This window comes from Mixophyes fleayi, chromosome 6, assembly GCF_038048845.1.
Source record: "Mixophyes fleayi isolate aMixFle1 chromosome 6, aMixFle1.hap1, whole genome shotgun sequence".
Taxonomy (NCBI): Eukaryota; Metazoa; Chordata; class Amphibia; order Anura; family Limnodynastidae; genus Mixophyes; species Mixophyes fleayi.
Genome location: NC_134407.1, coordinates 94372008 through 94395259, shown reverse-complemented (window position 1 = coordinate 94395259; position 23252 = coordinate 94372008). Strand labels below are relative to the sequence as shown.

The window sequence follows — 23252 nt, the reverse complement described above, 5'->3', positions numbered from 1 at the left end:
AGAACCGAACCCACCCGAACTTTGGGTATCCGAGTATCGAGGCCGAACGTCATTGTGACGTCGTCGGATCTCGGGGCTCGGTTCTCGCGATACTTGAAGATTATAAATACACGCCTCCACAACAATCCATCGCCATTTGACAGAGGGAGAGAGCAGGGTGTAGTCACAGGCTGATTAGAGCAGGGACAGAGAATACAATATTCTGATTCCAATTGTGCTAACTAATATCGCTAGAGAAGAGGGGAGGATAGAGGGGTGTTTTTTTGTTTTTTTTTCAATATTTGGCACTCAAAGTGCCTATTATTTTGCCTAAATATTTCTGGCTGTCAAAATTACTATCTGTCAGCAGTATCTACCAAATAATTTTTAGCACTCCCCAGTGCTTTTGGGGTGTCCCCCATAATTGTGCATAAATATTTCTGGCTGTCAAAATTACTATCTGTCAGCAGTATCTACCAAATAATTTTTAGCACTCCCCAGTGCTTTTGGGGTGTCCCCCATAATTGTGCATAAATATTTCTGGCTGTCAAAATTACTATCTGTCAGCAGTATCTACCAAATAATTTTTAGCACTAAAAATGCTTTGGGCTGAGAATGGATTCAAAGCAGTCCACATATGAGCAGAATGAGCAACCAGGTTCTATCACCAGTCCTGATGTTAGTGTTCCCAGTATGTCATCTGGGCAAGGCGATGTCAAACTACACAGTGTTTCGAAATCAGTCCAAAAAACAAAAACAAAAAAAAAATTACTGTATTGAAGCGAAAAAGAAGTGTTACTGAGCAAAAGTTAAGTGCCCATAAAAAAAAAAATTGCCAACATGCCATTCTACACATGCAGTGGCAAAGAGAGAATGAAACCTTCACCTCTGGCTATTAGTGGCAGATCCCAAAAAGTTACCGAGCCTGCAATTGGTGCACAACTACTGTTACGCGTCAAAGCCGAGCTGCAAGATAACAGTAAGGCATTAGAGGATAATCTTTGCTCTGATTCACAAATGACACCAATCCCTGTGGAGAGTCCATCCAACAGTGGTATGTCTAATCGTGAGCATTCTGTTAGTGTACCCATAAAGAAGGGCCCTTTCAGCAGTTCTGCTGATGTGTACCTGAACAGCCCGAGTGTAGCCTTTGATACACAAATTGAGGATGCCACTTTGGAAATAGAAGAGGATGAGGGGGAGATTTGTGGAGGTGACAGAGCGCTAATGAGGATGTTGATGATTATGACGCAGACAGATACCAAATTGCCTTTCTCAATTTCTATTTATATTCTAGATTATATAATGTCTGAATAGTTTTCTATTTTACTCCTGGTGGAGAGGGGATCTGATGCAGACAGATACCAAACTGCCTTTGTCCATTTCTTTGTATATTCGAATTTCTAGTTCTACAGTCTATGCAGGCTGCTTTTTTTTCTATTTTACTACAAGTGGATGGGGGGGGTCTGATGCAGACAGATACCAAACTGCCTTTGTCCATTTTTTTTGGTATATTCACATTTCTAGTTCTACAGTCTATGCAGGCTGCTTTTTTTTCTATTTTACTACAAGGGGATGGGGGGGGGTCTGATGCAGACAGATACCAAACTGCCTTTGTTCATTTCTTTGTATACTCGAATTTCTAGTTCTACAGTCTGTGCAGGCTGCTTTTTTTATATTCAACTACAAGTGGAGGGCAGGGGGGGCATAGATAGCCACCAAACTACTGTGGTCCATTTAATTTTACTTTCTAATTCCACAGTCTGTGCAGGCTGCTTTTTTTATATTAAACTACAAGTGGAGGGTGTAATATACACCCAAAGACGATGGCTACATTGCCAATAATCAAAGATGGAGGAGGTAGACAACCAGGTTTGTCTGTATAATTTGCAGACAAGTGTTCGAATTAAGGACGGCCTATCAGGGATTAAATTGTTTTTTTCATAATTTATTAGCTTTAGATTACCTCACTTATCTAAGAAACTGGTGGAGCACTAAATTAGGTTAATTTAGACCAAATTTTTTTTATTTTTTTCAAAAATAGCAAAACAAAACCAAACAAAACCAAAACCAAAACACGCAAGGGCGGTTTTGAAAAACCAAAACACGAAGGTAATCCAGATCCAAAACCAAAACACGGGGGTCAGTGACCATCTCTAGTTTAAACAGATTGACAATATTGTTCATGCATCTCCTGCATGAATTTCCCTTTGTGCTTGATGGGTAGTTCACTGCAAAAGGGTGTGGAAAACACCATTGTGTGTTTGAAATAAGCCTGCCTTAGTAGAGAGGGCAGTAGTGGACCACTGGGATCTTCAAAGGTATGGTCAGTTTGGGGGAACACAGCACTCCTTTTCCAACTTAATATACAAACATTAATTTATACTGCAAATGTATAGCTCTGCATGTAAGTAAAAAAAATATATAAGCTGGAAAAATAATCCTTGAATTGGGTAAGGATAAGCTATGCACATAAATATACCATTGTGCAACCTATAAACTATTTAGTGAGCAAACAGAGCTGGAAAACAATACAGTTTACATTTCACTTCAACTTACCAATATATGTCCTGTCCCTATACACAGCACAAATTCCTATAATTCAGTAAACATAAATGAATTTATTTAAGTCAAGAGTCAAAAGTAGTACAGCTATAAAAATTTTGTTATAATTGGTCATTTTAATGTACAGTACTCATCAACATAACAGGAAAAATGTGTTCATTACACTAAAAAGTTTCAGGTCTATTATCCCATAGGCAAACCAAGGGGGGTTTCTAGTGCATGGAAACCCCCCTCCAAGCCTGGGGCACTGTATAATGGAGGTGGCTGGACCCTGCCCCCGCTTCACACAGCTCTGCTTGAAAAGGGAGAGCTGCGTGCACCTAACACTAGTGCACGCAGCATTGCCCATGTATATTATGGGGATAGGAAGCACTGTCTATAATTACAGCCACGCCCCCATGCATGTTGGTCACGCCCACTGGGGACATGGTGTGGAAACCCCCCTCTACAAATCCTGCATTTGCCCCTGTATCCTGTCTGTTAATATGTCTGATACATTTGGAAATATTACTTATCACCCTTTTCTACTCTCTCTGGGCATGAGTCATAAAGGTTACAATGCAAAGGGTGTAAATTAGTTTATTATTTTGCACCCAAGTTAAAAACTGGCTTTTTGTATGTAGCACACAAATACTTGATAGCTTTATTTTTAGACTGGCATTTACAGTTGATCTAGGACAAGCCCTACCCCAACTGTAAATCTGTCACCACAATTTAAGTAAACATTGGTGCACATGGTATTATGTGGGCATGGAAGTGATCTTTGGGATTCACAGCACTGAGACTACTCTCCACAGCATACTTGCCAACCTGGGCAAGCTGGAGTCCTGGAGATCGGGGGAGGTGATCGTGTGGGGGGCGAGGATCCAGGAATCGTGTCATTCACCCCACCCCTAATTTACATCACACAGTTTTGGTCACTTACCACCACTAAACCAAAAGTCGCCCAGGAACCGGGAAGTTTGACGGACATTCCTGGAGAGTAGGCAACTATGCTCCACAAGAGTAGAAGATTTGCAAAATTGAAGCTCACCATAAACTCTTCAACAGGGGGAAAGATTGTGGCTGAATGATGCTAATTCTGTAGCCCTATATATCATGGTGGATTAAACTAAAATTGGCTGTTCAATGTCGATATTCACATTTCAAAGATAAGAAACAGTTTCTATAAACAGTTTATCATCACACAATATTCACTTGTTTTACGCAATGCACCCTTTATCAGCCACTGAAGAGGCATATATTTTAATATCTAAAATCACGTTTGGGGCTAGACAACCAGAAAATCTGTAATAATAACAAAAGTGATTTTCACATAGATCTATCGAATGTAAGAATTATCTGTGAAATAAAAATACCAATTCAGGAGCACATTTTACCATAGGGTCTGGGGCTTGTTTCATTGAGCTATGACATTCTCAACAAAATATGCATTGAAATAATTTGACAAACTGTATTTATGACACATCCCTTAGCAGCAATTTAACTAGGTTTTACCTTACATTATCGCTTTCTTTGCCATAAAAAATATTTTAGTCCTCTAAAGACGTGGGGAGAGGAATAAAAAAATTTCATTAGGTATGATGGAGAGCATTGTACAAAACATCAAATGTGTTTATGAGCCCAGTAGGCCTTAGTGTCTAATATAGTTATCAGCAAGTGAAAACCTGCAGAATTGTTACAGGGAGAAGAATTTTCTCCCAAATGTCTAGAAAATATTACTCTGTCTATGTGGTCCATGGGAGAAATGTTCATTATTTGCCTTGGAAACGTGTGAATATTTGACTGCAGATCAGTATGACAGTGGGATTAAACCTCACCTCCAGAAGGCTGTAAAGAGGAAAGAGGATATAATCCTCCATAGGGGCTTATTAACTTAAGCACTGGAAAGTTTAAGAAAATACAGTAAAAAATACTTTTGATGTCAGTTTTTCAGATCTCATGTTGCCAAACTGCATTCAATAAAAACTTGCCCAGCAAAGAAAAAGATCTAATTGGCGTACCACACTGTAGATCTAATTGATTGAAAAAATTAATATATAAAAGTATAATGATAAAATATACATTTTTAAATTTGATCAGTAGAGCAGCTGTAATATGGGGTGTGTAAAGCCCCACTAAATAAGGCCCAAAAGGTGCACCTTTGGATAATATTAAAAGACTTTATTTTATCTATTTACATCAGCGCTCCACGACTTTCCCTAAGAGTCTCTACATGTCATTTTCTTAGTTGACCTCTCATTAGTGAACTTGGAGATTACAAAAGTAAATGAGTTTTTGAGTTTTATCGTTTTTCAAAGTTATTGGAACAGTGTTATTATTAAAATTTACACTTGTGTTCGTTTTTATCATCTTGAACTCACATTCAGTCATTTTTATATGTGTTCTATATGTATTTTTAAGATACTCTTTCATCTATTTAGATGTGCTGGCAAATAGTAGCTGGTAAGATCTTTTGCTTTAGTACCATGTTATATTTTATTTATCAAATAACATTATGCACTGACGCAATAGAAGTTTTTCATATATATGTATATTTTTCCCCCTTGGTCATTAGGTAGGTCAAAAGACAAAACATTTATCACATTCGGTCAGTCACTATCTGTTGATCTAAAATCTGGTGGAAATAATTACGATCCTTTATAATGTTTTTCAAATTACAGAAAAAAGAAAAAAAAATTATCCAACTCTAAAATGGCAATGGGCATAAGATGACGATGTTCTCTGAATTTAATGATGAAAATATGTAATTTGTTGCTTTCAGAGTAAAAGGTTACTAATTAAAATCATTTAATTTACTATAATTAAAATCAGTGAAATATTTGAGTTATGATAAAGATTAAGAAAGCAACACACCTCAGAGGGAGATGAAAGAACATCAAAGATAACTGTTCTTTATAATAGTAAGGATGTGGGGCACTGTTGCTCACTTGACCGGTTAAAGACAAAATGCAAATAGCTGTTGATTGGCTCCATGATGAGACAAGCACATTTATACATAAAGAAGCTGGATGTAAGATCTTACTTTTACACAAAGCGGCATTTGACACCACTATCTTCCAGTATAAGTCTGACTGGACTCTCACATCACTTTTGGAAGATCTGCTCTTTCAAGTCTCTAAATCTCACATTTCCTGCTTATAACTATTCCACTCCTCACATCATGACACTTCCATGACACTTGAAGTCCTGTCATGCCCAATCACGAGTGGACATCTCACTGCCTCCCAAATGCTTAGGATGCTTATTCCCTAAAATATTCTGAAACATTTAGTATTTTAATTATCTGATTGGCTAGCAGTTGTTCACTTCAAAATGTGAACATTCTGGATGAGCAAGAAACAGCGTTTAAAGACAATAAGGTATGGAGTCCCCAGTCAAACACATTTTAAAATGTGTTTTTGGCAACACTATGAGACATTTAACTCTTTTAATAGCTCATATTTGTTTAAATCATTTTACTTTGGGACAAGCTGATTTGATACGCAATCAACATAGGCTTTCCTCAACTCCCAAGTTTATTGTGATTATAGATGCACAATTCAAAGGTAATTAGTCAATAATAGACATTAGAAGAATAAAATGGTGGCATACACCAGTATTATACAAAGTACACAATGTATGCTACACCATTTAAAGAGACAATAATTATAGTATATACATTGTTCAGCTTATATGTACTATATTTTTCATTTCAAGTAACTGGCTAATTGAAAATAATGGATCAAGGGAAATTAATGGCTGTGTTCAAATCCCATGGAGAGTAATAGGGTTGTGCCTAAACTGAGCAACTGAACAAGTAAAATGTATCTAGAGGGATCAAAAGACATTGAATTGAGGGTGTTAGCAAAACATCATTTCAAATATAAAGTATAACTGAAGAAATGACATATTATTTTTAGGTGAAAACGGCAAACACTGGTAAAACTAGTCAATGTTTGCAAAGTGCACTACAGAGCAGTTTTCTAAATAGACGATTGAGGGTGATGTGCCTTTTGAACCCAAAAAACGACTTCAATTCTTTCTAAATAGGTCCCTTAGCAATACTGAGCTTATTCCACACCATAATCTCTTCACGTAAGATTAATGACTAGAACTGTAGAGTACTTCCCTAAAAACACTGCAAGGAGGCACTTTGTGTTATTATTAAAACTAATACATTGTAAGTTAGAAGTTGTTTACTAGTACGATGCATTATTTTTGGACAGCTGTGGGACGCCACTTCCTTTTACAAATACAACTGTGCTCAAGCTCTGTAGCTATGTTACAATAGTCACATTAAACTGTAACAGTGAGCATTCTGAGCATACTCAGTCATTAATTACATTGTATGCAATGTTACTGTGTTAATTTCCTTAAAAGAAATTGACCAGACTATGGTTTCTCTAGTTTTATTGTCAATGAGGCGTCTACTCAAGCATTCCATAGACACAGATGTGAGAAAACAATATGGGCAATAGGATGCAAATTACCTAATTAAGACCTTGCAGACAATGTTGTGTTTAGCTTTTGTGGCTCATGAAATTACATCACCCTGTTCTTGTTCTTTATGATCGGTTTGAACTATCTGCCTTTTCTGTACTTGCAAATGCCTTGTCAGGAGAAATGAAAATAAGGCTGGTTATATTAAGTACTGCTGCACCACTATTTTGACAAATAATGCTTTTAGCCGACTTAACTAATAAAATAAGTACACTCATTTATAGGTTCCCTGCTACCCTGGGCTATAATCTTTTTGCACAATTAGAGTTAATTTGAATGGTTATGTATTGTGATATGCAAGGATTACATGGCAGCACCATACAGTGGAAACAATACCTCACAAACACTATCAAAACTGACCTCAGGAGAAAATAGGAAATCTATATAAAGATCAGAACACACACTTACTCTGAAAGAGTCCTTGATAGCCATTATGGATTACACAGCAAGTTAGCTGTGCTACACAGTTTCTAGTATGGTCCAAGTAATTCTTCAAAATTTAATTTTCCTATTACTTTCAGCTTTTGGCGAATTCATTACTTGGACCATACTAGAAACTGTGTAGCACAGCTAACTTGCTGTGTAATGACTAGCTGTTGTCTGGCATGGCACAGATGAATTAACATGCTCTACAGGCCACAGTCAATATTTACAGTGGTGTGAAAACTTTTTTTGCTCCCTTTCTGATTTCTTAAATTTTTGCACATTTGTCACACTTAATAGTTTCAGATCTTCAAACATAATTGAATATAAGACCAAGACAATCTGAGTAAACACAAAATGGTAATTTCATTTATTGAAATAAAAAAAAAAGTTATCCAAACACCTATATCACCCACGTGAAAAATAAATTGCCCTTTGAACATAATAACTGATTGAGCCACAGTTTTGACCTATTCTTCTTTGCAAATTACTTTCAGCCACATTGGAGGATTTTTGTGAAGGAACTGTTCAGGTAAGGTCCTGCCACAGCATCACAATTGGATTCAAGTCAGGTCTTTAACTAGGTCACTCCAAAACCTTCATTTTGTTTCTTTTGAGCAATTCAGAGGTGGACTTGCTCTTGTCCTTCGGATCATTGGCTTGCTGCATAACTCAATCGCGCTTGAGCTTCAGATCATGGACTGATGACTGGACATTCTCCTTCTGAATTTTCTTATTGAGAGCAGAATTCATGATTCTGTAATTTATGACAAGATGTCCAGGTCCTGAAGCAGCAAAGCATCCTCACACCATCACACTACCACCACCATGTTTGACTGTTTATATGATGTGTTAGCTTGACACCAGATGAAACAAAACCCATGTCTTCCAAAATGTTCCATGTTTGACTCATCAGTCCCCAGAACATCAGCCCAAAAGACTTGGGATCATTGATGTGTTTTTTAATAAATGTGAAACAAACCTTTATGTTCCTCTTGGTTATCTGGGATTTTCACCTTAATACTCTCCCATGGATACCATTTTTGTCCACTGTCTTTGTTATGGTTTATGGTTTAATTATGAATGCTGACAGTAATGAAGGCAAGCAAGGCATATAGTTCATTAGATGACCATCTCAGATCTTTTGCGAGTTCCTGGATGAGTCGTCGATCCGCTCTTGGGAGGAATTCTGGTAAGCCGGGAAGATTCGCCACTGTTCCAAATTTTCTCCATTTGGAGATAATAGCTCTAACCATGGTCTGCTGGAGTCCCAGAGCCTTAGAAATGGCGTTCTAACTCTTTCCAGACAGATATATTTCAATAACTTTCTTTCTCATCTCTTCTGGAATTTTTTTTGATTGCAGCACACTGTGCTTCTGGTCGACACCTTTTAGCCAAATTCACATTGCTAGAAAGGTTCTATTTAAGTAATGTGTAGATTCAACAGGACTGGCAGAATTCAAGCCTGATTGTGTCTAACCTAATTGAATAAAATTATCAATTCAATTTGGTTCATTGGTTAAATGAGTGACAGCACGGTGGCTTAGTGAAGGACAGTTATGGTTGCTAGCAGCTGACCGTTTTAAGATTTCTACAATGACTAATTCAAGTTTTCATGTCTCTACCTTGTACTGTCCACACCACCAGTAGCTACACAAAAATGCCAGTGGCTGCTTAATAACTGGCCACTGGCAATGTACTGTAGCCACATACACTTTCCCCACTTCAGCTACAAGTCATATTCTACTACCGTATTCTTCAAGTGTTCCACACTCTTATGGCCCGATTCATTAAGGAAAGTTAAGCAAAAGTAAGCATGTAAGGAAAAAAACATGTTGCGTTGGAGGAGGAGGTAAATTTAAAATGTGATGGCAGATTTATAGTTGGGATAGGGCATGCCCTAGATCAACTTTAAATTTCAGTGTACAAATAAGCTATCAAGTATTTGTATGCTACATGAAAAAAACATCCAGTATTTTCCTTATGAACAAATTAATAAACTAATTTGCATCCCTTGCATTGCAACATGGTTTTGTCCAGAAAACTTGAGTAAGAAAATGTACTAAATTTTTTGCTTAACTTTTCTTAATGGATCAGGCCCTTAGACTTTTAGCACATTTAGACAGGGCAATTTTACCTTATGTTTCATACAATTTGACTGTATTTATGACCTCCTCAATGTACAGCTCAGTGTAATATATCACTTCGTAATATGACATAATATGTATTTATTATTAGTAAAGGATAATCATAGTATTGTACACCTGCAATGGGCTTCTCAATGGCCTGGTCACTGCCATGAGAGGAGTATATGTTATATACCACATACCAAGTGCAGGCAGAATAGGCTCTGCAGCAATGTTCTTATTTAATTAACCTAAAATGTTTATTCAACAGTTTTTGCATTATACTCTCAGTCTCTAACAAATAAAAGGAAGATCAGGTTAAGAATTAAGATTAAAGCAAAACGGATCAACCTCATTAACCCGAGGACACCAACTCTGAGTCATTTTAACATTCTACCATATGGATCCAAATACAAGTTTTACAGGTAATACACATAACCTAGTCTTCTTCATGAATATGGGCTGAGATCAGAACACTTCTATGCTAAATGGAAAGTACTGCACATTGGCAGATGTCCACAGGTAAAATATTTTAAAATGGACTGTAAACTGTATTCTTTCAGTATGCAGTAGAACAGATGGACCTCACTGGTGTTTTGTGAAGATGTTAATGATGATGGACTTGTGGTAAAACCAGAGCTTTCAATGGTCCAATCCATCCTAATGATATCTGAGCACTCTGCCACAGTAACACCTGACAAGCTTAATTGACTTGTTTAAGTAACTCTAATGGGCATGATCTATTTAATTTTACATTAGAATTCTCATTGTATTACTAGTGTTTAGAAAGGTAGCCATGCATTACCAACATCTGCAGAAAGAAAACAATAGAAAAGTGGAAAGTATAGGATACAAAAACAATCATGTTGGTCAGAAAAAAAAGGTTAAAAACTTTAAGACTCAACTAACTTTAAGCAGACAATTTATTTAACGCAAAAAGCATTGATGTAGCGACATTCACATAGTCACACTATGCAAGTGTATATAGTGTAGCTAGGGCTCCTGTACTTCTGGTTTTCAGGGGAGTGTCCTGATTCTTCTCTTACATTTTTAATCACTATTGTAAGGTGTCACTGTGCTCCACAGGGTAAGTGGTAGTATTTTAGTTTCATGTACCCTTCACTGCATTTCATGCAAAATAAAAAATAGGAGTGGCTTTTATGAACTGACTTCAGGTCACACAGTCCCTAGCTATGAACATTCATTTGTACTCATCTGAAAGATGGATACCTACACTACCAATTTATAATTTTATAATATAGGACTTACCTCTAAACTACAATTTGTATTGGTAGAAACCAAACTGCTTTGATTAAAAACACCTATGGATTGATAGGTGGGGGTGCTGGGCTTATCTGAAAGAGGTCATCTTGACGTGGTAGATGGGCATTCACAGTTTGATCAAAATCTGCACTAAGCACCTCATGTTTATTCTAATTTATTTAGTCTCTTATATTACTGCAGAGTTTAAATATGGTAATAGTGCTAAAAGAGTGCTCCTGTATCTTTGATTTTGTTTTGTACTTTCAGTCACAGCAGTGTAGCACCTTTAAACTATTTGGAAATTAGGGTGTGCGCTCCATCCCCCCTTGAAATTGTATCCATATATACACATATGCATTTACACACACCAAATATTGCATTGTAAGCAGAGCTGTACATATTTCTCTGTCTCTCCCTTTTCACTGAATGTTTCACATTGGTACCTATGACACCGGTAGACAAAATAACCAATTCAAAGTTAGAAGAAGCGCACCCAGGTATAGCAACAGGGTCTTCAGCAAATCTGTGTCTTTGATTCCGAGTCAATGCTCCTAAACCCTGTATCACTTCTACAGTGAACCATCACATGGCTGTGTCATTATATTTACTCCACTTATAAATATGAAATTAAAAAAACCCAGAGAATAAGATCAAATAAAATAACATTCTAACATTCAAAATACAGATCAATAGGTACACGAAGGACAAAATTTTAGGGATAGCTGGAAACTAATGTATGTTGTGCATATATATATATATATATATATATATATATATATATATATATATATATATATATATGTTTTCTGCACCACCCTTTGCCACAATAATGTGTCTCATTCTGATATTGTCTCCCAGTCAATGAGAAACTACTTTTGAATTGGACAGTTTGAGATCATAAGGCCATGCATCTGCACTCAGAGGCTACAATAAGATGGCCATTTGCCTCACAGGTAGAGGACAAACTCTTTTATGCAACATAATTTTAACATTGAAAACTGCCACATTAGAAAGAACAAAATTAGGTAACTTAATGGTTGGATGGTAGATCCTTTTGTTAGACTTATTTTACTTTTTATTTTTATTTTAATCTGCTGATTTGTTCACATTAAGTTTATCATGTGCCTACTTTTAGTTAAGGCAGTAAACAAAATGGCTGTCTCTGATCTGTGTAGGCCGTGGGTATAGTATTATCACCTTTAATATCTCTGAGGTACCTTTGGGGCTATATGTACTAATGTTTGAAAAATACTGCATCAGTATGTTTTGAACTTCAATAGCACATTTCTGAGCTGATACATTCTGTTTCATGCCTGCTCAGAATTATGTTGTAGGTACAATACACTAGCAACTTTCTATTTAGATCAGGGCTGTTCAACCGGCAACCCTTCTAAGCTGTTTTTTGTTGCATAGTTTTCCTGAAGTCTATGAATAGAACACGACCAGAGAGAGTTAGAAAAAAAAAGCTCCCTTCTTCATAGAAATACTACACCAAAATAATTGGCAGGGCTAATTTAGAGTTATCAAGGGAGCCAGCAAAAACCAAGCCTTAGAAAAAGAAGAACCATATCAAAATACACCAACTGCTGTGTTACTACTAAATTAGTATGCACCCTTTAATAGACATACTTTCTATATTTCTCAAGTGATATCTCGGAGCTATAGTAAATGAGAATCAGTTAAGCATAACAGCAAGATGAAAATGAACAATGTGCCTTAAAAATGTTGCTGTGCTGCAAATTGTGGGCACATTACATTGGGTTACAAACCTTTAGCACATTTTGTAATGCAATTTAGCAGGCAGTAATAGGACAGCTTGAACACACTTGATATGAGTTTAGCAGGAGATAATTTTATCAAAAACATCTTTATTATCATTTTCTCTGTTCTACATACAAAATGTACTTTTCAGTTTACAAAATAACTGTACCTTTTGTTACCCAAACTCTGCATTTTATAAAAACAACCACCCCTGGCTTTGAAGTCACACAGTAAACCACACACCTCTCAAGTATGCAATATAATATACACCGATCAACAAGAAGATTAAAACCACTGACAAGTGAAGTAAATAACATTGATCACCTTGTTACAATGGCACCTGTCAAGGAGTGGGCTATATTAGGCAGCAAGTGAAAAGTCGGTTCTTGGAGTTTATGTGTTGGAAGCAGGAAAAATGGACAAGCGTAAGGATCTGAGCGACTTTGGAAAGGGAGAAATTGTGATGGCCAGATGCATCTCCACAATGGCTTATCTTATGTGGTGTTCCTGGTATGCAGTGCTTAGTACCTACCAAAAGTGGTCCAAGGAAGGACAACCACTGAATTGGTGACGGGATCACAGCCACCCAAGGTTCATTGATGCGTGTTGGTAGTGAAGGCTAGATCATCTGGTCCAATCCTACAGAAAAGCTACTTTAGCACAAATTACTGAAATGCTGGCTATGATAGAAAGGTGTCAAAATACACAGTGCATTGCAGACTTCTGCAGGTGGTGCTGCGTAGCCACAGACTTGTCCTAGTGTCCATGCTGACCCATGTCTTTCAACGAAAATGGGTATAATGGGCACGTGAGTGCTAAAACTGGACCATGGAGCAGTGGAAGAAGATGCCCTGGTCTGATAAATCATATTTTCATTTACATCGTGTGGATGGCTGGGTGTGTGTGCGTCATTTACCTAGGGAAGACATAGTACCAGGTGCACTATGGGAAGAAGGCAAGCTGGCAGAGGCAGTGTGATGCTCTTGTTCTGTTGGGAAACCTTGGGTCCTGGTATTCATGTTGATGTTACTTTGACATTTACCACCTATCTAAATATTGTTGCAGACCAAGTACACTTCTTCATGGCAGCAGTATTCCCGAATAGCAGCAGCCTCCTTCAGCAGGAAAATGCCCACTGCCACACTGCAAAAAGTGTCCAGGAATGGTTTGAGGAACATGACCAGGAGTTCAAGGCATTGACTTGACCTCCAAATTCCCTAGATCTCAATCCGATCAATCATATGTGGGATGTGCTGGAAAAAAAAGCCCAAGCCATGGAGGTGCCACCATGCAGCTTACAGGACTTAATGATCTGCTGACAATACCTTGGTGCCACAGGACACCTTCATAGGTCTTGTGGAGTCTATGCCTCAATGGGTCAGAGCTGTTTTGGTTGCATGAGTGGGTCCTACACAATATCACAATATTAGGCAAGTGGTTTTAATGTTGTGGCTAATAATATGAGAGAGAGAGAGATCTCCTTATAATCATAATTCATTCTACAGACATAGCCATTTATTTATTGTCAGGGGCAAAATAAAAGAGTCTCTGCATAAGGCAACACTGTTAAAAAAGCAATGCCTTAAAATTAATCTGAGGGGCACTATGACAGGGGGCAGGTGTATGAGAATAGGATGGTAAGTCTTTAAAGCTACACTACCGCCTATATAAATGATAATTTACTGAGTGCCACTCCCCATACCTCCCAACTGTATAATTATAGGTAAAAGAGCTGGTTACAACCTAGAGGGTTGACCACATTCCCATTATGAAGTGGCCATACCCCTCTTGTGACATGCCCATGTCCCCTGTCCAGATTCCTGCCACTCCAAAGTTGAAGGGTATACCCTCTTCGCACGTTCTGGATGGCTTTCACTGTGACAGCGGAGTATCATTACATTAAATCACAAAACCTCTAGGTCTTTAGAAGATAACAAAACTGACAATTCAATAGGTGAAGATGGCTATGTAGCATGAAATAATAGAATAAAAGTGCACATTAAATATAAAAGTGGAAAAATAATTACGTGATAAACGCAAACTCAATCATAGTTGTCGTTATTTGTAATATTATTTCTAAGACAATAAACAGGATTCTGAAACAAAAATGAAAATACTAAAAATCAATATGTGTACTAAAATTTTGGACCAGTTTGAGGTCGCAGAGGTTGCTTGAGGATCCCTACATCTAAACTATTTTAAATTTATAAATTGAGATGATAGTTTTCTACTTAATGCCAGAAATAAATATCCAGCCAATATTTATTCAATTGTTTACAGTTGCTTTTTGTTTGGAACAAAACTTTAATTGAGCAATTGGCCTTTTTTTTTTAGCAATTTAATGCTGACAGTCCTTGCAGATCATTTATGTATTGTTTATCTTATGTAGATAACAAGTACCCAATCCTATTAATTTAAAATAACTAAATCTGAGACACCAGCATTTCTGAGGGGCTAAATGGAGTCTTTAAGCCTACATTCTGTCTGCAATACTTAGAAAATCACATATACTTCAGATTACCAGATCCACAGCAACATGTACTAAGCATATACAAATCCTACCAATAAACAGAGTGACAACATACCTGCCAGCTATCCAAATTTTTAGAAGTTGAAAGGGACGTATCTCAAAAAATAAAGCATAGCTTGGGTGGACATTCATCTCTGAAATAATTGATAATAGCATTGCTGGGCAAATCAGAAACAACAACAATACTAGCAACTAGATTGTAGTTTTACTAGAGTAGTTTAGAAAATGACAATATTGATAAATATCTTCCAGCATTTCTTTCTTACCTAAACAATGTGATCATAATCTCTACACTCTATATATTGTGACTTGAATTAAACAATTATGATAGTGATTTTCAGATGAAAATTTTCCAATCAGGAAGAACAGTCTTGTGAATTGGTTATCTAAATTTGATTGTATTGACTGTTTAAACAATTTATGTAAATAAATAAAAAAACACAATTGAATTGGACAGCCAAGCTGGTGCATATGTAGACAACTTTTGGATGAAGATAATGTGGACTATTTAAGCTGCAGCTATGGTTCTATTATGCCACAATGTAGAGATATTTAATAGTATTTTGAAGTTAAAACCCAGAAAGGTCATTTACCAGTAATCTCTGCATAATGCCCCCCAAAATAGATAGTTTGACAAGAGAACAAAAGGTAGGACAGCTAATACTAATTTGATGAATTTACATTTACCGAGTATCTAGTTTAGAACTTGGCTAGTGACATATATGGCACAACCTTCCCTGTTTTTAACAGATGAATACCACACTGATATATTGTGCAGTACTGAGACCAATCTGAACTACAGTTCATACAAATGTGATACTTTCCAATGAAAAAGACACAAAATGCATTGTTCACTTACCTACTGGAGTGTCTTCATTTATCAGCAAGTATGTGTCAAAGAAGTAATTAAGAAAAAATGGCAGTCTGTTATAGGCCAAACCTAAGGAACAAAGCACATGAAACAATGTCATCAGCAATAAGGTTATTAAAAAATATTTCTTCTCAAAAACAATCATCAAATACATTTTGAATTTAAGAATAAGTGCATTGTGTTTTTGTTTCTCCATCACTTCCCATTGGCCTCAATTAAAGTAAAAAATTCACACACACACTTTCTTACAAGTGTTTGCTTCACATCAATGTTGATTGTGCTTGCATTGGTCAGAAGTATTAATTATAAAATGAAATATTATGGGAATGGTCAGTAAGTGTTTACTAGACATCCTGCAAGCGTTTGTCAGGATGCGTTTCACTTGTATTTAACCATGCTGAATGGTGCACAGAAGCTTTGAATGACTTTCTATATTGCATGCCCTAATGCACTTGGAATATGATGTGAATGTCTTTTGAACACAAGGACATACTTCAGGCTGCCTTTAACTGTAATTATTTTAAAATGACCACGTATCACTAACAAGTAAAAAGTAACATGTTACACACAATAGCTAAACTGGACCAACTTAGAGCATTAGATAAAACAGAATGCAATGGTGCTACCTGGTCACAGATTATTGTGATGAAAACAGCATCAGTTTCTATGGAATGTTCATTAAGGTCCAGAGACTATGGGCCTGATTCATTAAGGAAAGTAAGGCAAAAAAATGAGTATGATTGCTCATGGATAAAGCCATGTTACAATGCAAGGGGTGCATATTAGTTTATTATTTTGCACATACGTTCAATACTGGCTGTTTTTTCATGTGGCACACAAATACTCAATAGCTTTATTTTTACACTGAATTTTAAAGTTGATCTAGGACATGCCCTATGCCATTTATAAATCTGTCCCCACATTTTAAATGTACCTCCCCTCTAATGCAACATGGGTTTGCCAAGGTGCAAAGTTACTCATTTTTGTTTGCTTTACTTTCCTTAATGAATCAGACCCTATGTGTCTGATCTCCAAATGTCTATCTGTGTTTATTCTTCATCTAACACACTTTTCTGACCAATAGATCCAACTATGGTTGTTAGTCCAAATAGTTGAATCCTTTAGGGACCCATTGATGGGACCCATTGATGCAGTTAGCCAATGACTACAGAAATTGCAGGCACTGGTCACAAATTATTAATATACACATGGATTTACATTTTTCTTCTTTGAATCTGAGGTCACTACAATACAAAAGAGATTTGTGGCCAATTTCATTCCAATCAACCAAATTGGCCAATATAGCCACAGCATGTGTGGCAAGTTTAGTTTGGCTGTTTAATTGTCAACCAACGAAGCCCTATTTTAGGTGTTAATATTACAGCCAATTGACATTATCTGGTACCATGCAGTATAGCAAAGTGACATAACACGCTGACTACTAGATTTGTCTGAATTATTTATAACTTTGTGAAAATAAGCAATTGAAACGCGACCACAGTTTATGCCTAGTTCAGAGGAGTTAATAGATGCTTGTTTTGGGTTCCATTGACTGGTTACTGCTCATATCCCATAGCAGAAAAAGCGTAAAGGACAGTGTACGCACCTTTAAACATAAACTATTATAGCTTTCACGGTAGAGGCTCGACCACAAGAAAATACAATCATTATTTTAACTCATGATTAATACCTGGAGATTTCTGCATGGTTGAGTGTGTTCTGCTAACTCAGCCCTTGTCGTGGCTACTGTTCCTTGCACACAGTCAAATCTCTCTGAAATTGCTTTTCTTCATTTTGATTTTTTTTCTGCTTGGTTATGCAAAACTATATTTATTTAATAAGTTATGCATATCCACTGATTTCCTATTTGTTACTTTAATTTGTAATACTGACTTCCTGCATTGTATTAAGACGCAGTCAAAAGCTAATGTGACGATCACTTCCACTCAAGACTAAATGATTGTAATTATACATAAATTGATATTGCTTTGGTCTTATAATAAACTCATGTTCAATAAATCCTTAAACAAAGTTTCACTGATAATCATTTTGTAGTGATGTAATCATCAGGGATGATTCCATTCAGGTTATAAAAGGAATAGCATACTAACTGTTATAGAGAAGGTTGTTAGAATGTTAGAAGTCACCTTGGAACTTTGTGCTTTTTATAAACACACTTTCCCTTATACATAAATACCTTTACCTTTATAAAATCACAGAAATCCTTATAATATGAAACTAAATGTATTATTAGTGGGGTACAGAATAAATATTTTATGGGCAATGCATAGATGACTATTACATTGTGTAATGTAAAATCTTATCGTTTATAACATCGTTTAGTTTTTTTTTTTCTCATGCTACTTTTATTGCACTTATTAAAAAATATTGCTGCTTAGCTGCCTCAGCAGGTCAGATGTGCATGACTCTTGCATGTGCACTGGAACTTAAAGCCCAGATTTGTGCTTCAGTTCTACTGTAATAAAGAACCCCCCCACCCCCCCAACAAAAATAGATTGAGTTTATTTTCTACATTTTTAAATATTTTTTAAACACTAATGCATTAAAACTAATACATTCTTCCCAGAAATGCTTTTGTTATTTTTATCAACATCTTTAGATGATGATACGAGAACAGTTATTGCAGAGGTACTTTGACCACTAGCTGCGTTATGGCCGGTGGTAACCTCTTTGATGAATTGGGTGAAGTGAAAATAAGCCACATCACAGAGGTTTTAATACATTTTTCAACGCATAGAATTTCAATACATACCATGTTTTGCACACACAATAAAGTAGGTGGTTCAAGACTTCTTAAAAAATTTAGAGGTCACTATAGGAGAATTTTTTCTGTAGCCCGTAACATTTTTGAGCATTTTTAGCATTAAGCGATTGCATGTAGAACATTGCAAAGCTTCAAAACAAATATCATCTGCCATGCCACTAACTGAAACAAGAGGTAGTGATGTAGTGGTATTCCACACTTTATATGCTTCGACTGTAGGAAGCCATCAAGACCTACACATCAAGCCATGAGATAGGAAGAGGGGGGACATATGTCCTTACTTAAGCACACTGGAAAATCCTTTCGGTTTTATTCAAACCATTTGCAATTGAAACAAATGAAGGAAGTTCAGACTCTGCTACCCCGAGTCAAGTCATAATCATAACGAAACTACTTGAAAAGCAGCTGGTGCTGCTGCCGGAAGAGATGGATGGAAGCGATTCTGCTAAATATGTTGGCCTTGTAGACCAAGATTTATTCATTTTGCTAAAACCCAATGGTTTGCAGCTTCTTGAAACTGGATCACTACATTTTGGCAACCATGTTTGAACCTAGGTTTAAGTCATATGTAATGTCTTTCTTTCCAACTGACACATATCTTCACAGGTGCAAACACCTACTTGTAATCAAGCTGTCGTCTCAAGTCGCACATAGGTGGCTACTTTCAAAAACTGTTCAAAAACTGGTGTTCATTAAAATGAACTACAAATTGTAAGAGGAATACCATTGTTACTGCAATTACAAATAGAATCTCTAGCGCTGGATTCCACTGGATTCCAATCTAATATTGTGTGATGATGCTGATATTGACATCAGTGATGAAGATGATGAGGAGGGTGAAGACATTGTCAACATTGTGGAAGATGACCACTGTTCGACTATAGCCCATTAGTAAATTGTGAAAATCTCTATTCTACAGGTCAACAAACAACAACCAAAATGTTTTATTTTGTTTTTTGGGGATCGAAACAAATCAAGCACTTCAGCCGCAAAAGTGAAATTCTCTGTTGCTGAAGTGCTTGGCTTGTTAAACTATCTCCTTTTTAACATACAACATAATGGTGGATGGGAGGGCCAAAGGTCTATTCAATCTTGTACTATTTTACATTATGGGCTTTGCCCACCTTCATCTATCTTCTTTTTTAAAATGTCTATTGATGCTGCTGCTATCCATCTAATGAGTTTGTATTACTGCGGTTGATTTTCCATTGTCTTTCTCCCACATTGCAAGTGTGAGGAAGGGACAAGCAGTGTGATGAAGGGACAAGCGGTGTGATGAAGGGACATGTTTGGACCGTCTATTTGGATTACTTGTCATTTCAATTTGGACCAATAAAGGAAAGAAGCTGTCCGTTAAACAAGTGGATAATACATAGACAAGGACTCAAATCATCACAAAAATTGTCTGTTGTCAGCTTACTGTGCCAAGCTTTTTATTCCGAAATCTAACACTTGGATGCCTCCTGTTTAGAAATCTTGTGTTTGCCCCTGGGCAGCAGTGGAGTGTGTACAGCGTTCTGCATCAAACATCACTGCATCTGGACTGCTGGAGGAGAAAAGGCTTATTTTTATTTTACAGAAGTCATGTATGTGAAGGTCTGAGAAGTAGGTATTTGGTGGTGGTGGCAATGGTGGGGATTGCAGTAGTTTGAAACTTTGCCTAGGGAGGTGATAAACCTTGCAGTGGCAATGCTGCCACTACGTTTCCTAAGTATAATATATTTTTTAAAACTGCCATGTGTTTGTGCTGCTGCTCTGTCACTATTTTTAGACAGTCGGCTTGTTGCAGCTGTTGGCCAATATTGGTGAAAATATTGACAGTTGTGAGGTGGTCATTATAAAATGGACTGTAATTGACTGTTAATTATATAAAATACTTATGTAGAAACAAAAATAGCTAAAAGCTACATAACTTAATGTGTTGTCACCAATTTTCATGAAATACAAATACAAAACCATAAAGAAACTCATGAGGTTAGAAAAACAAACCTGACTTTTTCTGTTTTCATTGTTTTTCTAATTTGGGGCATGTGGGTATATAAAAAATCTTCTAAAAGCCATACACAGTAGTGTGATGTTATTGCATTAGATATGCTTAATGTTTGTAGACACTCCCTTATATGTTTAAGCTTGAATCTTCAGTGATGGTCCCTAAGACCATGGGGAATGCTGGGAAGTGGGTGTGGGCAGTGTGCAATGTACCCGGGGTCTGCAAATGGCTGAATAAAGAGCTCAGCAGTGCCCACCCATGCTTCAGTGTCCTGATGAACTGATTTACAAGCATATTAACAAAACATGGTGTCAGAAGAAGTTTTAACTGGACTGCTAGAGCTCAGAGTGTGAAAGGATCCTGCAGAAGTCTGTAAAGCTGTGACACGCAGTGTCTGAATATCTGCCTTGTGCTCTGGTCACATCAAACAGTGAGTAACTATGGATAGGCTGTCTCCTCCAGCAGGCATGCTCATGTCTGGCAACTTGTCTGGAAACTGGAAAAGATTTAAACAAAGGTTTAATATATATCTTGCTGCATGTGGAGCTGATGCAATGGAGGATAAAACAAAGTCATCCATCTTCCTCCATGTGATAGGATGGGATGTGCTGGACATTTATAACAGTTTTCAGTTTGCTGAAGGGCAGAATATGGTGCTATCTTCTATAATGCAAAGGTTTGAAGATTACTTTGTGCCAAGGAAAAATGTGACATATGAAAAATATAAGTTTTTCACCTGTGATCAGAAGTCTGAAGAAGAATTTGATCAGTATGTTACAGAACTGCAATCACTCAGCAAAACCTGTGAGTTTGGTGATTTAAAGGACTCACTGATTAGAGATCGTATTGTCTGTGGAATACCTGATAATGGACTCAGAGAAAGATTGCTGAGAGAGCAAGACCTAACACTAGACAAGGCAATGACTATGTGCAGATCTGCAGAAATGACCAGACTGCAAGCCAAACAGTTACACAAGGAATCTGATACTACTGTACATGTGGTGAAGAAAACAGAGCCAAGCAAACCACCATTCTCTAAAATGAAGCAGTCTAAAATGCAATCTAATAGGAAAATCTGCAGTAGATGTGGAAATACTCACAATCCTAAAATGTGCCCTGCTTATGGTAAATCCTGCATGAAATGTGGTGGACTTAATCACTTTGCCAAATGCTGTAGAACCAATAGTGAAACAAACAAAGTGCATGCCGTTGAACAAGCTACGTCTGAAGATTTTTTTGTGAATTGTATTGAACTTTGCAGTACAGACAAGAAAGAATGGATTGTTCCTTTAACAGTGAACGAGATTGTCATTCCCTTTAAGCTTGATACTGGTGCGCAGGTGAATTTGATATCGTTTCAAGACTATAAGACTTTTAGAGTAAAACCTAAAATTCATCCAGCCAATGTGAAAGTTACAGGCTACAATGGGGAGTAAATTCCTGTGAAAGGTACATGCCTAGTGACCCTGAGCTACAAAGGACAAAAGTTAAAAACATCTCTACTGATTGTGGATAAAGATGTACAATCGATTTTAGGAATAAGTTCATGTGAGAAGCTTAACTTGATAAAGAAAGTTTTCATGGTGACATCATAAGTAGAAGATAAATGCAAATCAGTGTTTACAGAATACAGAGACATGTTTGAAGGTTTAGGTTGTCTGCCTGGCGAGCATAAGATAAATCTAGACACGCAAGTTCCTCCAGTGATACACCCCTGTAGAAAAGTGCCATTTGCGCTGAGAGAAAAACTAAAACAGGAGTTAAACTGCATGGAAGCTTTGGGTGTGATACAGAAAGTTGATGAGCCTACTGAATGGGTGAGCTCCTTAGTAATTGTTGAAAAGAAAAATGGACAACTCAGAATATGTCTGGATCCAAGAGATTTAAATAAGGCTATTAAAAGAGAACATTTCAAACTACCAACCAGAGATGAAATCATGTCACAATTTGCAGGAGCAAAATGGTTCAGTAAATTGGATGCATCTTCAGGATTCTGGCAAATGAAGCTAGATAAAGCCAGCTCAATGCTGTGTACATTTAATACCCCAGAAGGTCGATACAGATTCCTTCGACTACCATATCAGCCATAATAAACATGGAACGTCCTAACAACAAAGACGACGTGAGAAGATTCCTAGGAATGATTACTTACTTAGGAAAGTTTATTTCTCAACTCTCCGAACAAACAGCACCTCTAAGATGGTTGTTGGACAAAAATAATGAGTGGATGTGGTCACATGAACAAGAAGAAAGTTGGCAAAACTTGAAACGGACCATCACAGAGCAACCGGTACTAAGATTCTTTGATCCTACAAAAAGAATAAGAATTTCAGCAGATGCCTCGCAATTTGGCCTAGGCTCAGTGTTGTTACAAGAACATGAGGATACATGGCAACCGGTAATCTATGCATCAAGAGCATTGACAAGTGCTGAAACAAGATATGCTCAGATAGAAAAAGAACTTCTAGCAATCACAT

At 37.0% G+C, this 23252-nt stretch overlaps 1 protein-coding gene across 1 annotated transcript in view; it reads right to left on the bottom strand.

Annotated features, from left to right (window-relative positions):
- Positions 1-23252, bottom strand: part of CDH23 (cadherin related 23) — a 1005178-nt gene that overhangs the window by 860248 nt on the left and 121678 nt on the right. Inside the window, exon 3 of the mRNA XM_075217048.1 lies at positions 15989-16069. Within this exon, the coding sequence (XP_075073149.1) occupies positions 15989-16069 (81 nt within the window). The remainder of the gene's footprint in view (positions 1-15988; positions 16070-23252) is intronic.